General features: G+C 37.2%; 1 protein-coding gene across 2 annotated transcripts in view; it reads left to right on the top strand.

Moving 5' to 3' along the window:
- Positions 1–9,748, top strand: part of LOC127168857 (protein phosphatase 3 catalytic subunit alpha) — a 147,037-nt gene extending 137,289 nt beyond the window's left edge. Inside the window, exons 11-13 of one of the 2 annotated variants that reach the window (XM_051115953.1) lie at positions 91–188; positions 3,980–4,009; positions 7,975–9,748. In XM_051115953.1, the coding sequence (XP_050971910.1) occupies positions 91–188; positions 3,980–4,009; positions 7,975–8,174 (328 nt within the window). In that variant the 3' untranslated portion in view covers positions 8,175–9,748. The remainder of the gene's footprint in view (positions 1–90; positions 189–3,979; positions 4,010–7,974) is intronic. The other variant, XM_051115954.1, reaches the window with a different exon arrangement.
- The last annotated feature ends 8,506 nt before the right edge of the window (positions 9,749–18,254 follow it).

Genomic DNA, 18,254 nt, shown 5'->3' with positions numbered 1-18,254 from the left:
TTTCACCATTGACAGTTATTGTGCCTATATTTTATATATTTGTGTGTTAATATTGGTACATAACAACATGTATAACATGTTTTGTTGTAGAGAGGAGAGTGAGAGTGTTTTGACATTGAAGGGTCTCACTCCAACTGGCATGCTACCCAGCGGTGTTCTGTCTGGAGGCAAAGAAAAACTCCAAAATGGTGAGATATATACACACACACAGGTCTTGTGGTCAGGGATATATAAATAACTTTAAGCTTACTTTTATATCTTGGCTCTTTCCACAGCTGTTAATTTCACAGTATTAACCAGCACATTTCGATACAATTTAGTTTTAATTTGTTCTGTTACAGACTCATATTAATAGATTTCCCCAGTTAGTGTTTTCATACTTAAAGGAGCTCAAGGCATTAATCTACACATATACCTAAACTGATATTTAATTCAGTGTATGCTCTGTGTTCCCCCTGGTGGATGTTTTATGAAACTTATATTATTTCCCTTTTTGCCTCCTTCCCTTTTGGCTCTTATCTTTCTTGCCTTCGTTCTTTCTTCTTTCTCTCTCTCTCTCTCTCTCTCTCTCTCTCTCTCTCTCTCTCTCTCTCTTTTCAATCTTTGTCAAATATTGTCTTCTCTTCATTCTATTGTCTCCCTAGAAACTGCAGGTATAATCAGTAGCGCAAGTATAATTCAGATCATCTGTTCTTAAGAAAGTTTCATTCTTTGCATTTATTCAAAGGAGCCCCAGAGGAACTGACACAAATGCTTTTGTTCATGATAGAATCATGACTCAAGGAACATGCTTTCAGTGTATTATTAATCTCAGATTCACTGGGTCCAGTTTTATCACCACTTTTGGTTAATATATCAGTAAGGAATCTTAAAGATTTCTGAAAATACTATTGCAGGGAAATTGACTACAATTAACATAAGGGCAAAACTAGCACATTTAAATGTATTGTTTGCTTTATAAGAATAACAAAATGTACACTTAAAGGCCCCATGAATTCAGAGAGAGAATCCACATGCACACATAACTTTAATTATGAAAAAACAAAAAGCCAAGAATCAGGAACATCCAGGAAACAATACAGGAAAGCATTTAAACAACGACCAGCAAACACAAGTGAAAACTGAGCAGTATACATATACACACACAGACAATCTAAACAAGATAACAAGGGGCGTGGCGAATTGTCAGGGAAACACTCATGGTTAACTATGGGAATAAACAAGCTTGGGAGACAGGACAAACACAGATGCACTAGCAACAGGGAAAACACTTCAAAATAAGAGTTCACCATGAAACAGGGAAACACAGGCTGGATCATAACATTAGTTAATGAACATTATATTTTTTGCTGATATGTTGATGTACAGTATTTTTTTTCCCTTTTTTCATATTTTGATACATTTCTTGAAGTTCAATAGTACCACACACCCACCCCAAAAGAGAAAAAAATCTTTAATTAACAAAAATGATTATTTTCAACCCTCATTCAACCCTTTGTCTGCAATGATCCATTTTAACAGGGTGGCTTCTTTTTTTCGTTATTATTATTTCTTTTTTTTTTTTTTTTTTGGCAAATTCTAAATTACTGTTCCCTTATTTACAAACCAATTTGTAGTCAGATGCTGAACATATAATCCTTAGATGTGTTCCGGAAAGCCATTAAACATTTCCTAAACATACCCTTGTTCTTTACACTGACACTGTTCAAACCAAGCAAAGTAAATGCTCTTTTACTCTTATTTTTTTTATTTTATTTTTTTTTTAATTAGTTTTTTATTATTTTTTTATTTTGTCATGTGTAGCTCAAGTACATTTAGTGCATCAGAAGCTGAACCGGCATCTATATGCTGTATCGAGTGTAGACAGCATCAGTGATTATAATGTGTTCTGTTATCCTATTATCTATAGTTCAGTGTAAAATGGTGTCGACATTACATTTACATTTAATCATTCAAGACAAAGTGACTTTTATCCAAAGCGACCAACAGAAGCAACCAAACCAACAAAAGAGCAAAAATTTAAATGTAAAAGTATGCATTGATTTTTAGCAAATTTATTTTCCCATGTGACGTTCCCTTGCAGAATGTTTTAATTGTACCTCTATATGTCAAAAGATCAGGGACAATTTGTCTAATAATTTTTCACTATATTACTCTTAAATGGAGCCTTGAGCTTCACAGAGTAACCTTACTGACCCCAAACTTTTAAAAAGTAGTGTAATTTTGTGTTGCAACTGGAATTTAGAATGAGTCAAATGGACGTACCCATTTTTTACTTGATACCTAATCCAGTAACTTTGTATAAAACCATGATTTGCTACTTGATATCGACAGTCATTGCAGGTGGCATTAGGCAAAGAGAAGCTCTAGAGAGCATTTTATTTACCACAAACAGTATTTAAATATGCAGAGTGCAGGAATAGTCAACAGTATTTTTGTTTAAATTTCCCAGAAGAGAATGACCAAACTGTAGGTTACTTTTGTTAACTATTCTAAAGACAGCATACTGTAGGCAGTGACAAGACATGCTATCAGACATGAACTAAAAACACAAAGCTGCAGTTTTGATTTCATGGGGTCTCCTTGTAATCATTTAATAGGATGGGAGTGTCATGATGCTGGACATAGTGAATCAGAAAGGGAAGAATGTTCCTGAAACACATGAACAGTCATTTTCAGCACATTATAAAGTGATACTTCATTGAGTCTTCTCTTACATTAGTAATATCATGCCTTTTTTTGTGATTAAAGAGGATAATTGAATAATTGGTCTTGTCCTTCTCAAATCAAGGCAGAAATTAAGCTTGCTTTCATCATACTGGCATGTTCTGTCTATTACTTTATTTGGAGAGACTTATACATCCTATACAGTAAATTCACTGCTTATGTTTTCCTTGAAGTTTCACTTTAATTTTTAAATATATTGTTTACTTAAACATTACACCATTTTACCCACATTTGAATACGAGAGTCCACATTTTCATGTGGCTAGCTGGTTTGGAAACATGCCAGAGGCAGAGTGATGTCAGCAATGTTCTTCTGCAGGCAGTGTTGGTCCTGGAATGCTGCTGTCCTGCAGAGTTTAGCTCCAATCCTAATTAAACACATCTGAACAAGCTAATTCATTTCTTCAAGTTCACTAGAAAGCTACAGGAAGATGTGTTAGATAACGGTTGGAGCTAAACTCTCAGGACAGTGACCCTCCAGGACCGAAGTTGCCCAGCCCTGTGCTACAGCATTGATAGAATCACAAAAGATGCACCTTATTTCTACATGGACATCATTGTGCTTCTACTGCAATGTTGCAACCCCCATTACCACTGGTCTTTATATGTGTGTGTGTGTGTGTGTGTGTGTGTCTGTGCTGCTGTTCTGTAGTTTTTACAGCATATTCTTGTAGTTTTATATGACTTCTAGTGATAATCATGGTATGTGTTCAATGTGAACTGCATTAAAAATAGGAAGGTGGTTTGCCAGATTCCGTAAGCAGACACAAGCTGCTGATCCAAGTTGCTGTAAAAACCCTTAAAGCTTTTGGGTATTTCATCCTCTTGCTTTGCTGTTACCACTTATGATAAACAATGAAATTTAGTTTTCCTGGTACATTATACAGATTTTAAACCAAAAGCAGTGAAAGACACAATTTCCTTTCTATCACTTGGATTGCTTTGACTGACCATTAAGTCTTTCACTTCACCATTAATTTCCAATTTTTTTTATGTCGCTCATCCATTGCTCATAGTGGGAGTCAGCTCTTTTTGTCACATTGCTTTATCTGAAACTAAGTACCCGTTGTTCATCCTGCTCTCTTTCTACCCTCTAATATTCCCCTGTCTTGGCCTTGTAGTGATCCTAGTTTATTTATAATTATGTTGTGTGTCCATTTGGGCTCCTTTTGCTGTTCATATGACTGGACAAATGTAACTTGTACTGCTCACCTCTCTTAATCGTTTTGCAATCCCCCTCTTCTTCTCTTCAGCTACTATTGAGGCTATAGAGGCAGATAAAGGTAAATAGGTCCACGGCTCCTTCCCCTCTTTCTGTTGCATTTGCGCAACAGATAAAGGGTTCTACCGGGTTCATCCTTGTCCATGTAGTTTGTGTAGTGTGTTGGGTGTTTGGCCAGATCACACTGTGCTGTTAGTGTGCTGAGCAGAAACAGGAAAAGAAATAACAAACACAGACACACATGCACACACAAATATGATTGTTTTAAAGGTGATCAAACAGTTGTGGACAAAATAGGTTTACTTGATGGAGCTATGACCACTCAACTCACAGTAACAATGCATCAGATAGAATGCACGATAGTCATACTTAAAAAATATGATGTATTAATAGACATTTTAATTGTATTTATTATAAGTATATATTTTCTTCAAACATACAAAGTGCTTTTTTGAAGCAGAAACACCATTTTGGCTTTTTCATAAGCCTCATTAATGCAAAATAGTGTTTTCATCATCCTAAAATTGCCTGGACCCCTTTAAAACAATAAGGTAATGTAGTTGCCCTTTGTTCTTGCACACAATTTCCATTTAAATTGCTTAATATTAGCTCTGTACTCCAAACACACACATACTTTATGGGTTTCCCTTGGTTAAAAATAATAAAAATCCCAGCAAGAACAATGTCAGCTGCTTGCTAAATAGCACGTTTGTAACTGCTATTTACAGGCTAAGTGTTCTGCGGTCGTTCTTGAACATTTCTCCTAGAGGAAGAGGTGCCAGCTGTATTGATACTCTTGTCTATTAGTTTCTTTCTCTTTGTTGTTACTCTGTGACTGTGTTGTGTCCTTGTGTTTCTTTTTGTAACACTGCTAATGACCTGTGTCTGCCCTGTGCTATGCAGCAATAAAGATCTTAATTGTGCATAAGAGACCCTTCACTAAACAGCTGGAAAGTTACACAATTCACAAAAAAATAAAATAATTAATATTAATAATAATAATAAAAAAAATCTTTGTATCTTTTCATTTCCTTGTATTTTGCTGCATGTTTTAACAGGTGTAACATGTGGTCAACTTAGCACCAAGTTGCTTGTTAGTGTTATGTTAGTGTTTTTTCGATGCCATTTATTTTTGTTTGGCTATTTAGACGATTTTATTCTCTCAAGCTTCATCCTTGAAATTTTATTTTTGAATGTGGTGCAATGCTTTGTTCAAAATAGCCAGAGAATGCTCTGGTTTATGCAAGATATCTTGAAAGCATTTTCAGTGAGTGATGCAGGGAAACCTACCGACCAGCACTTTCCCAGTAGTCCTACAATTGGTGACCACTGTGGATATGTTTTTTCAACATTGGTCTGTCTATGTGAAATAGATATTTTGTGTGTTTGTGTGTGTGTGTGTGTGTGTGTGTGTGTGTGTGTAATGCTATATATATATAGCATAAATGACTACACCCCCTCTGATTAAATATAAAATATGTATTTTCTTAATGATCACTAATATAATTCATAGAAGGATGGCAAAATTAAAGTGTATTAAACATATTCTTAATAAAACCAGAGAAATATATGCCATTGATATCTGTAAAATAAGTAACTTAGCTAATTTTGTTTAAGTGAAGGTTAGATTTAATTCAACTAAGTGTAATGGTCTAGTACTTTATATGTCCTCCATAACTCTAAGTACACTGTTCTGACACTTCTTGGCACTGAGTGTACAAGTTCATGACAAATTGTCACATCTGTCCTGTTTATTCTTGGAGGATGACCTCCTTAAATGCCCTGATCTTTAATGGAGAGTGTTGCTCAGCTTGTCTCTACAGAATCTCCCACAGCTGCTCAAGAGTGTTAAGATTGAATGAAATACATTTCAACTGAAGGATTTTCACCTTGGGAGAATAAATATCTTCATTGCACAGTGGTGTGTGAATTGATGACAGTGTTGATAAAGCACAACTCCCTCACACCTTCAGCACTCATTCATCTCTATATAAGAGCTTTACTACCACTGAATGTCACTGTGGAAACCAAGCATCTCTCACTGTACTCCTCCTTTAGCAACGACATAACATTTTGGATGCTGTTAGATCCAAAATGATTGACTTGGTCTCATGAGACCAGAGTATGGATTCCCAGAAGTCTATATTTTGTAAATATGGACCTTGGAAAAAGCTAAAGGAGTTTATTGTGCTTTGGCTAAAATAGGTAGATCTGGTGTGGATAAACTACCATGCATATCACTTCTGCAGGCTGCATCTTACTCTGTGAGAGAAAGTGTCACTCTTTTCATAGCTTTTGCTGGATCTTGTTGTTTGTTCTGCTCTTTTTCTAGCATAAACTTACCCATCACTAAATGAAAGCTTAAAGTGAAGACCAAATTACTTCAGGGGCCTTTTTACAAGTCCATTGTTATTTTCTCTGATACTTTTGCTATATTTTCACACTTCAAACAATAATTTGGTATTCATCTTTCCTCTTGTACCATTGTCCTCTTTTATGCTAAGAAATAAATCTCCTGACAGTTCTCTCTTACGTGGTTTCATTGTTGTCAGCATTAAGTTTGAGTATGATTCACATTTAATTGTTAACTAATAATTCTTAATTGTTAATAATTGTAAATAATTAAACTTTTAAACTTTAATTACTTTTAAATTTAATTACTTATCTTTAACAGTTTTGGTTCAACATGCTTACCTGTTGATCAAAACTTGCCTTAACCTCACACCAGAAATGTTTATTTAGTTTTATTTAGTGACTTTCAGGAAGGTGCACTCCTTTTTACAAAACACATTTTATCTCTTTGATAAGAATATTGTATTTTCCTGAAAAATGTTAAAGGAGACCTCCACTTCCAGAACAACAATTTACAAACAATTTATTCACCCCCTTCGCATCCACAATATTCATGTCTTTCTTTCTTCAGTCGTAAAGAAATTGTTTTTTGAGGAAAACATTTCAGCACATTTTTCTGCATATAATGGACTGAAATGGTGCCCCAATTTTGAACTTTCAAAATGCAGTTTAAACGTGGCTTCAAACGATCCCAAATGTGGTTGTAAACGATTCCAGCCAAGGAAAAAGGGTCTTATCTAGTATAACAATCGCTTATTTTAATAAAAATAATACAATTTATATACTTTTTAATGCCAAACGCTCGTCTTGTCTTACTCTGCCTGGACTGTTTTTGTTCCGGGTCATGACAGTTAGGGTATGTCAAAAAACTCCCATCTCATGTTCTCCCTCAACTTTAAAATCGTCCTATATCGCTGTTTTACCTTTTTTGTTAAGGGTGTTTGATCTTCTTTGCATGTTCACTTTGCAAAGACTGGGTCAGAACTTCTGCATCAGTGTAGGATGGTTTTGAAATGATTTTTGACGTTCAGGGTGAAAATATGAGTTTTCAACATACCCTAACTGTCTTGACTCAGAATACACAGAGTTCAGGGAGAGAAAGGCAAGATGAGCGTTTGAGATTAAAAAGTATTTAAATTGTATTTTTTTTTAATGAAAATAACCGATCGTTTCACTAGATAAGACCCTTCTTCCTCAGCTGGGATCGTTTACAACCGCATTTGGGATCGTTTGAAGCCGCATTTAAACTGCCTTTTGGAAGTTCAAAATCGGGGCACCATAGCAGGCCATTATATGGAGAAAAATGCGGAAATGTTTTCCTCAAAAAAATATAATTTCTTTACGACTGAAGAAAGAAAGACATAAACATCTTGGATGACAAGGGGGTGAGTACATTATATGTGAATCTTTGTTTGGTCAAGCAGACTTGCTGGAATTTTATATATCTAAAGAACCCTAACGTCTTCTAAGTAAAGAGTAATTGCTGAATTTGTTAAGTTTCAAAGGGGGTGTACTCATTAATGCTGTGCACTCTATATATATATATATATATATATATATATATATATATATATGTCACACTACTAGTACTTTGTAACTTCAAGCTTTTAAATTACAAAATAAACTAGGGAGTGTGTTCTTGTTAACTCATCTTTATTTTCCTTTTTACCACAGCGATTAAAGGCTTCTCACCTCAGCACAAGATCAGCAGCTTCGAGGAGGCTAAAGGGCTGGACCGCATCAATGAGCGAATGCCACCCCGCCGTGACGCCATACCCTGTGATGCCAGTCTCAACTCCCTTAATAAGGCTCTGTCATCAGAGACCAACGGCACCGAGGGCAAGGCCAGCAGTGGCAGTGGTAATATCCAGTGATCCCACATCGCTTCTGCACAGTCACCACAGCGATTAAGACCTTCCTATCTTTTTTCATGCCATAGTTGATGGAGGGAAAGGAAGGATTTGGAGTGTAGAGTTAGAGTAAAGGGTAAAGAGAAGAAGGACAGGAGAAATAAAAGATAGAAGAGGTGAGGGAGTGCACAGAGTGACACTAGTCTTTGGATAGGTCTTTTTCTTCTTCTTCTTCATGGCTTAAAAAACATGAAAAGTTGTCATCTGTTCACTCTTTTCTGATTGGTTTAAGAGTTGGGGTGATCTTGATTTCAGCACAGGGAATTACAGCAGGCAAGAGATCTTATGTGAAAAGACCTTTACTTACTGGATATAAGATTTTTGTTTCTGTTTTTGTGTGTATAACTTCTTACTAACTATTGTACGTTTACAAACATACGGCACTAAAAATGGACAGAACGTATAAAAAAAAGTTTTTAACATAAAAAGGGTGTATAAACTAAGTAAAGACTATTTATTGATACTTTTTTTGCTACTCTTATAAACTAGCTCAAGATTAAATTAGGCAGTCTTAAAGGAATGTTGCAACATTGTTATAATGCCAAAAATGGAACGTTTTTTTGGTTTTGTACAGATTATGCTTACCTCAGGTTTATTTGGTGTGTGCTTGGATCCTACTTTCTGTATAATTACAAGCTCGATGAATATGAATTTTCTTGGAGTTAAAAACTGGAATTTACATTTATTATTTGCATAAGTATGTCTTTGTTTTATTTAGATGTCCTGGGGGTGCCTTTATTTGTGGCTTGCTGGAAATTCTGTGATTCCCCCCACCCCTTTTTTTCAAATATTGAGAACAACAGCAACAACAAAAAAAGCGCCTATATTCTATGTATTAAAAAAAAAAAAAAAAAAAAAAAAAAAAGGTGACAGAAAAAAAGTGATTAAACAAAAATATCTGCCTATGCATGTTTTATAGGAATTAACTAAGGATATTGAATTACCTTGAATTACAAAGGCCTGTTTTTACTTGTAGTGTGCTTAGTGGACAAATCCTGAAAATGTACCGCCATTCTTAGCTATAACACTTGGTAAAGCTTCAGGCCTTTAATTTGTTTCGTAATCAAAGCATCTGTTAATACTACAAATGAGGAGTCATGGTTTTAAACAAACACTTGTATGTACGCCAGTAGTCCGAATTAGCATGTTTAGGTGTTATAACGTGAAATAAGTTGGTGGTTCTCTGATGTCAAACTCAAAATGCATGATAGCTGTTAGTGTCATGCAAGGTTTAGATTTTTTTTTTTAAAGGTGCCACAGACAAAAGTGTAATTTGCATATTATTATTATTATTATTATTATTAATTCTGCTTTGTATATCAGTTTATTATTGCTAAATACTTTACAAAACACAAACTCCATCAATGTTCTTTTTTTTTTTTAATTAACAAATGCTTAAGTGCCCAAATAATTCACTACACAAAACGAAGCCTCGCTTTTATAATTTAACTTCCGAACTGTTGGCAGATGACGCATGCACTTGCAACTATAAAAAGGTATTTTATATTACTGTTCAATAAAATTGTGCATGAAATTCAGTCTCGTATTTTTTTTTTTTTTTTTAAATCTCAAGCAAGGGCTTGTGTGAGTATACATGGAATGAACAGCTTATGACTGTGGACTTTTGCCATTAAAGCATTTCATCTCTATATGTATGGCAGGCATTCCATTCTAGTGTTGTTGAATTCCACCACAGGCACACCTTATTCTGCTTAATGAAATACTCATTAGGTGATCACAAAGAAAAAGTATAAAAACCATTGTCACTATCCTTTTGCAATAGGACCAGCTGGATGGCATAAACAGTACTAGTAGTTCTTCAAAAGTAACTGGAATCAATAATAACTACTGACCATGCCAAAAGAGTTGAAAAGAAGTTTTGAGTGGGGAAAAGAAAGGTTCACTTTCACTGGTATACAGTGTGTGTGTGTGTGTGTGTGTGTGTGTGTGTGTGTGTGTGTGTATATATATATATATATATATATATATATATATATATATATACAGTCATGTGAAAAAGTTAAGACACCCTATTGAATTCCATGGTTTTCCGTATCGGGACATAAAAAACTGGTCCATGGCTGGTCTTAAAATTTCGAAAATAAAACTTCAGATGAACAACAACACATGACAAATTGCACCGTGTCATTATTTACTGAACAAAAATAAAGCCAAAATGGAAAAGTCATGTGTGACAAAGTTAGGACACCCTTACTGATAACATTGGAATTAAGAGGGTATAAAACAGTCAAGCACTGCTAATCAAATATATTTGATTAACTGATCATCAGCAAGTCTGAGCTTCCTATAAATGCATAAGCTTTGGCAGTTTGCTGGTCTGGAGCCTTCAGGTGTGTGTTAACACAATGCCAAGGAGGTAAGACATCAGCAATCATCTTAGAGAAGCAATGGTTGCCGCCATCAATCTGAGAAGAGTAATACGGCCATTTCCAAACAATTTGAAGTTTATTCACAGGTGGAAGACATTTAAAACAGAAACCTCTCCTTCCAGGAGTGGACGTCCCAGAAAATTCACCCCAAGATCAGACTGTGTAAAGCTCAGAGAAATCGCAGACAACCCAAGAACTACACCTCAGACTCAGACTCAGTTAACATGTTAAATGATAAAGTTCATGACAATACCATTAGAAAAATATGGAACAAAAATAGCATGTTTGGAAGGCTTGGCAGAAGAAAGCCTCTTCTATCTAAAAAAAAACATTGCAGCACAGTTTAAGTCTGCAAAGTTGCGTCTGAACAAAACACAAGTCTTCTAGAATAATGTCCTTTGAACAGACGAGTCCGAAGTGGAAATGTTTGGCCATAATGCGCAGCGCCAAGTTTGGTGAAAACCTAAAGAGCATATCAGCACAAACACTTCATACCAAAAGACAAGCATGCTGGAGGAGGGCTGATTTTGGGCTTGTTTTGTAGCCACAGGACCTGGGCACCTCACATTCATTGAGTTGGCCATGTATATCAAAGTATTGTAGAGTCAAATGCAAGGGCATCTGTCCGACATCTAAAGTTAGGCCAAAATTCTGATGAAGTTTGAAGCAAATCGAGTGAAAATAACCATGTGATGTCACACAGAAAATGAATGCTATGCTAAGTTATTACTGGTAAAAGGCATTTACAGGCAGTTGAATTATAGGATGTCACTTTGTCACACATGGCTTTTCCGTCTTGGCTTTATTTTTATTAAATAAATAATGACAGAGTGTGATATGTCATGTAATGATGTTTATCTGAGGATTTATTTTCCAAATTTTAAGACCTGTCAAGGACCAGATAATTTTTTATTATGTCCCAATACAAAAAAACATGAAATTCAATAGGGTGTCCTAACTTTTTCACATGACTGTATATATATATAGAGAGAGAGAGAGAGAGAGAGAGAGAGGTAGAGGTATACAGTGAGGGTCAGATTGATTTCATCCTTAAAATTTCAAAAACAGCAGTTCATTAAAAACAAGGTCAAGCTGCAAACATTGGGTTCAACCAAGCTACAGACTGGCAGAGGGCGAAAGCAACTCTCTATTGACCAGGATGACCACCAACTAATTTTAATGTCACTTAACAACCATAGGATGACTTCAAGTGACCTACAAAAATAATGGCAAACTGCAGCTGGGGTGAAGTGCACAGTGTGTATGGTTTGAAACAGGCACCTTGAGGCAAAGCTATAAAAAAAGACCTTCATAAATGAGAAAAAAAGAAGAGCCAGGCTGAGGTATGCAAAAAACCATAAGGATTGGACCGTGGAGGGTTGGAGTAAGGTGATCTTCTTTGATGAGACCAAGTTTTCAGGTTTGCCCAACACCTGGTGATCTAATGTTACGGAGACCTGTAGAGGCCTACAAGCCGTCCACTACACACACACACGCACACACATATATATAAGAGTAGACATGAGAAATGGCTGTATATCAGCACGACTGTGATTCGGCCATGTGGCCTCGTGCTGTATGTAATCACACAGCCATATCTCACATCTAAGAGTCCTTTATTTATATACCGCTTTTAACAATACAGAATTGTGACAAAGCAGCTGTACAGTATTAAATAGGAAATAGTGCATCAATAATGCAAAAGGGCAACAGTAAACACTCAATTTTCAGGTAAAGGCAGTTCATCATTGGATTCAATGATGTCATCATTTAGCTCAGTTCAGTTTGAATAGTATACGATATCGTTGAAGAAAAAGTGTCCCCAACTAAGCAAGCCAGAGGCGATAGCGGCAAGGAACCAAAACTCCATCGATGACAGAATGGAGAAAAAAACCTTGGGAGAAACCAGGCTCAGACAGGGAGCCAATTCTCTTCTGGTCAGACGCAGAGGACTCATCTGGTTCCCATGGTCTTGTGCCGTCTAGGTGACGAGGTCTTCACTGGGGATCCGTCTCTGGGACTCATCTAGTCGATGTGGTTTCCGCTGACATTCAGGACCATCTGGGCTGGGTACGGACTGGATCCGGGGGACTGCAGTGACCATCTGATCTGGATACAGACTGGATCTGGTGGTTACGGTGACCTCTGAATAAGAAGGACTAATGTTAGCATAGATGCTATTCTTCTTACGATGCACTGAGTACATCGGGTGTTATGGGAAGTGTTCCCGGTTCCGGTTGACCTAATTAATGCAGCCTAACAATCCTTTAACGGATTTGAATTATAGAAATATGTTGATGTGTTATGTGTAAGCCAGGTTAAAGAGATGGGTCTTTAATCTAGATTTAAACTGACAGAGTGTGGCTGCGTCCCGAACAGTGTTGGGTAGATTGTTCCAGAGTTTGGGCCGCCTGCAGAGTGTGATATTGTGTTTATGCAACAGTTCGACATCACGAGTGTGTAAATACATAAAATAACAATTTTAATATGATATATTATATCTTTCATGTTTTCTGGGCCTCTGAGCTAGATAGCATTTTGAAACTAACCATGTTTCCTAAGAATGAGTTATTCTTCATATGTAAAAAAGGTTTGAAGAGTTAGAATAATGCATTTTTAAGATATAAGAAAATGACAGTTATTTTTTTACTCTTATTTTAATAACTTGCCATATCAACACGTTATCCAAAATCCGCTCGCAATTTAGCATCTTCAGTATGTTGGCATCATGTTGACAAAGTTTTGTGTGAACTACTTATTCCTGCTTGGAGGAGTATGAATTTATTTTTAGCCTGATTTTTCCAAAAATCCACATTCAAATCAAAATAGCAGACTTCCTGTTGGTCACAGCTAATGGGTGTAAATTAGAAAGTTGTCCGGCTTGATGAAAACAATATACATACCAAGTTTGGTGTCTGTAGCTAAAACTAACCCCCCCACTTTTGACAAAAGGTGGCGCTATTGAGTGCCTCCTCCACGCCCATTTATGAGCTTTTGCCAGTCTCTAACTATCATTAATACTAATGTGTGTGTTGAGATTCATGAAAATCTAAGTTTAAGTGCCCCAAAAACACAGGAAAAAAAAGAGTTAGAGTGAGATCAGATGTTTAATAGTTTTTTAATTTTCTATTTTTAGTAGACTATTTTATATCGATGGAAGTAAGCATTTATTTCTCAGAATGACTAGTTCTATGTATGTAAAAAGTTTTGAAGTGTTTGGATGCTGCATTTTAAAATTACGGTTATGTTTTTTACTGCTAATTTAATAAATCACCATAAATCAACCATTCAAGATATCCCAAATCTGCTCACAATTTAACATCTTCAGTATGTTGGCATCATGTTGACAAAGTTTGGTGTAAATTCATTGTTTTTTGTAGGAGTAGTATTCATTCATTCACAGCTATATTTTTCCAAAAATCCACATTCAAATCAAAATAGCAGACTTCCTGTTGGTCGCAGCTAATGGATGTAAATTAGAAAGTTGTCCGGCTTGATGAGACCAATATACATACCAATTTTGGTGTCTGTAGCTCAAACTAACCCCCACACTTTTGACAAAAGGTGGCGCTATAGAGCGCCTCCTCCACACCCATTGATGAGCTTTTGCCAGTGTCTAACTATCATTAATACTGATGTGTGTGTTGAGTTTCATGAAAATCTAAGCTTATTAAGTGCCCCAAAAACACAGGAAACAAATGTTAAAGTTTGACACGTTGCCATGGCAACAGCATTTAATGTATCAACGACCCCTTTACAGATTCTCATCGGCCGTGTTTTGACATTATTCTGATGAAGTTTGAAGCATATAGAGTAAAATTAAGATGCTGTTTTAAAAGCATTTTGAAAACAACACACTTCCTGCTGCCAGTTGGTGGCGCTATAACTTTGACTCCTAATAGTCACATCTATGTGATCGGCATCATACAACGAACAAACTCCTGAAGTTTCATCAGAATCAGACAATGTGTGCAATAGTTATTAGCCATTTCCTGTTTCTCGTTTCTCGCCATAAATTTGTCGCCATGCCACGGCCAAACCGTTCGAGATATCAAAAATCCCCTCACAATTTTTCATCCCCAATGTCTTGAGATCATGTTGACCAGTTTGTGGCAATTAACTATCATTAATGAGCTTTTGCCAGTGTGATAGCATTAATACTGTGTGTGTTGAGTTTCATGAAAATCTAAGCTTATTAAGTGCCCCAAAAACACAGGAAACAAATGTTAAAGTTTGACACGTTGCCATGGCAACAGCATTTAATGTATCTACAATCCCTTTACAGATTGTCATCGGCTGTGTTTTGACATTATTCTGATGAAGTTTGAAGCAAATCGGGTAAAATTAACCATGTGATATCAAAGCATTTTTAAAAGAGACACACTTCCTGTTGCCAGTTGGTGGCGCTATAACTTTGACTCCTAATAGTCACATCTATGTGATCGGCATCATACAACAAACAAACCGCTGAAGTTTCATCAAAATCAGACAATGTGTGCAAAGTTATTAGCCATTTCCTGTTTCTCATTTCTCGCCATAATTTCAACGCCTCGCCACGGCCAAACCGTTCGAGATATCAAAAATCCCCTCACAATTTTTCATCCCCAATGTCTTGAGATCAGGTTGACCGAGTTTGGTGGCAATTGGGTAAAAAACCTAGGACTAGTATATCAAATTCCAGAGCATGCGCTTTTTAAACAGCCCTGAATAGCTCACTTCCTGTTGGGATTAGCTCATGACACAGAGTGCGTGAGTTGTTCGGCTCAGTGAGATCTATATGTGTACCGAGTTTCATATGTATATGTGCAAGTATGTGCGGGATATACATCAAGATTTAAAAAGTGTTCCAGGGGGCGCTGTAGAGCCCCTGTGCCACGCCCGGGTCCCAGCCTCTGGGGGCGTCCTAATGGCCGCAGATTCCAATGTGTGTGCCGATTTTCAAGAGTTTTTGAGCATGTTAAGGGCCCCAAAACCCCCCAAAACCTTGAAAAAAAAAAAAAAAAAAATAAATATAGCTGCAAGCAGCGATGACGGGCCCTCGCCGCCAGCGCATCCGCAACCCTGGTGCCATCAGAAAAACGGTGCCCAGCGGGCACATGCATTGACAGTAACCCTGTACCAGTTTGGATTGAAGGGTCACAGCAATGAAAGGGTTAAAAGCAAAATGCTTTTAAGTCATTCTGATACACTGAGAATGAGCTGAAAAAGATTCCTTATCCTATGAGGTCATCTTGTGTTCATCCTTGGTATTACAGTCTTCATCTGCTAGTTTACAAGTGTGATATTTTAAATGTTTTTGTGGTCTCTGAAAACATGATAAACATATTTCCTAAGAATGACTTGTTTTTCATATGTAAAAAGTTGTGAAGAGTTAGGATAATGCACTTTAAATGCACTCTGTCTCTCTCTCTCTCTCTGTCACACACACACACACAGCCACTCAACTACCTCAGTCACACTTACACACACACACACACATACACAGACTTAAGCCCATCCCCCACACAGAGTTAGAGTGAGAGAGTTAGAGTGAGATCAGATGTTGAATAGTTTTTTAATTTTCTATTTTTTGTAGACTATTTTATATCGATGGAAGTAAGCATTTATTTCTCAGAATGACTAGTTCTATGTATGTAAAAAAAATTTGAAGTGTTTGGATGCTGCATTTTAAAATTACGGTCATGTTTTTTTTACTGCTAATTTAATAAATCACCATAAATCAACCATTCAAGATATCCCAAATCCACTCACAATTTAACATCTTCAGTATGTTGGCATCATGTTGACAAAGTTTGGTGTAAATTCATTGTTTTTTGTAGGAGTAGTATTCATTCATTCACAGCTATATTTTTCCAAAAATCCACATTCAAATCAAAATAGCAGACTTCCTGTTGGTCGCAGCTAATGGATGTAAATTAGAAAGTTGTCCGGCTTGATGAGACCAATATACATACCGAGTTTGGTGTCTGTAGCTCAAACTAACCCCCCCACTTTTGACAAAAGGTGGTGGCGCTATAGAGCGCCTCCTCCACGCCCATTTATGAGCCTTTGCCAGTGTCTAACTATCATTAATACTGATGTGTGTGTTGAGTTTCATGAAAATCTAAGCTTATTAAGTGCCCCAAAAACACAGGAAACAAATGTTAAAGTTTGACACGTTGCCATGGCAACAGCATTTAATGTATCAACGACCCCTTTACAGATTCTCATCGGCCGTGTTTTGACATTATTCTGATGAAGTTTGAAGCAAATCGGGTAAAATTAACCATGTGATATCAAAGCATTTTTAAAAGAGACACACTTCCTGTTGCCAGTTGGTGGCGCTATAACTTTGACTCCTAATAGTCACATCTATCTGATCGGCATCATACAACAAACAAACCGCTGAAGTTTCATCAAAATCAGACGATGTATGCAAAAGTTATTAGCCATTTCCTGTTTCTCATTTCTCGCCATAATTTCAACGCCTCGCCACGGCCAAACCGTTCGAGATATCAAAAATCCCCTCACAATTTTTCATCCCCAATGTCTTGAGATCAGGTTGACCGAGTTTGGTGGCAATTGGGTAAAAAACCTAGGACTAGTATATCAAATTCCAGAGCATGCGCTTTTTAAACAGCCCTGAATAGCTCACTTCCTGTTGGGATTAGCTCATGACACAGAGTGCGTGAGTTGTTCGGCTCAGTGAGATCTATATGTGTACCGAGTTTCATATGTGTATGTGCAAGTATGTGCGGGATATACATCAAGATTTGAAAAGTGTTCCAGGGGGCGCTGTAGAGCCCCTGTGCCACGCCCGGGGCCCAGCCTCTGGGGCGTCCTAATGGCCGCAGATTCCAATGTGTGTGCCGATTTTCAAGAGTTTTTGAGCACGTTAAGGGCCCCAAAACCCCCCAAAACCTTGAAAAAAAAAAATAATAATAAATAAATAAATAAGAAGAAGAAGAATAATCCTTCGAAAAACAATAGGGCTCTCGCCCTTTCAGGGCTCGGGCCCTAATAAATAAATAAATAAGAAGAAGAATAATCCTTCGAAAAACAATAGGGCTCTCGCCCTTTTAGGGCTCGGGCCCTAATAAGAAGAAGAAGAAGAAGAACAAAAAATCCTAAGGAAAACAATAGGGCCTTCGCCCTTTTAGGGCTCGGGCCCTAATAACAAAGAATCCTAAGAAAAACAATAGGGCTCTCGCCCTTTCAGGGCTCGCGCCCTAATAATCCTAAGGAAAACAATAGGGCTCTCGCCCTTTCAGGGCTCGGGCCCTAAATATAGCTGCAAGCAGCGATGGGCGGGCCCTCACCGCCAGCGCATCCGCAACCCTGGTGCCATCAGAAAAACGGTTGACAAATTCCAAATTCCAGGGGGCGCTGTAGAGTCCCCTTGCCACGCCCATGTACCAGTCTTTGCCCGGCCCTAATGGCCGCAGATTCCAAGGTGTGTGCCAATTTTCAAGAGTTTTTGAGCATATTAAGGGCCCCAAAACCCCCCAAAACCTTGAAGAAAAATAATAAAGAAGAATAATCCTTCGAAAAACAACAGGGCTCTCGCCCTTTCAGGGCTCGGGCCCTAAGAATCCTAAGAAAAACAATAGGGCTCTCGCCCTTTCAGGGCTCGGGCCCTAATAACAAAAAATCCTAAGGAAAACAATAGGGCCTT

This window comes from Labeo rohita, chromosome 7, assembly GCF_022985175.1.
Source record: "Labeo rohita strain BAU-BD-2019 chromosome 7, IGBB_LRoh.1.0, whole genome shotgun sequence".
In the NCBI taxonomy this organism is placed as follows: domain Eukaryota; kingdom Metazoa; phylum Chordata; class Actinopteri; order Cypriniformes; family Cyprinidae; genus Labeo; species Labeo rohita.
This window is presented reverse-complemented; position numbering and strand designations above follow the sequence as displayed.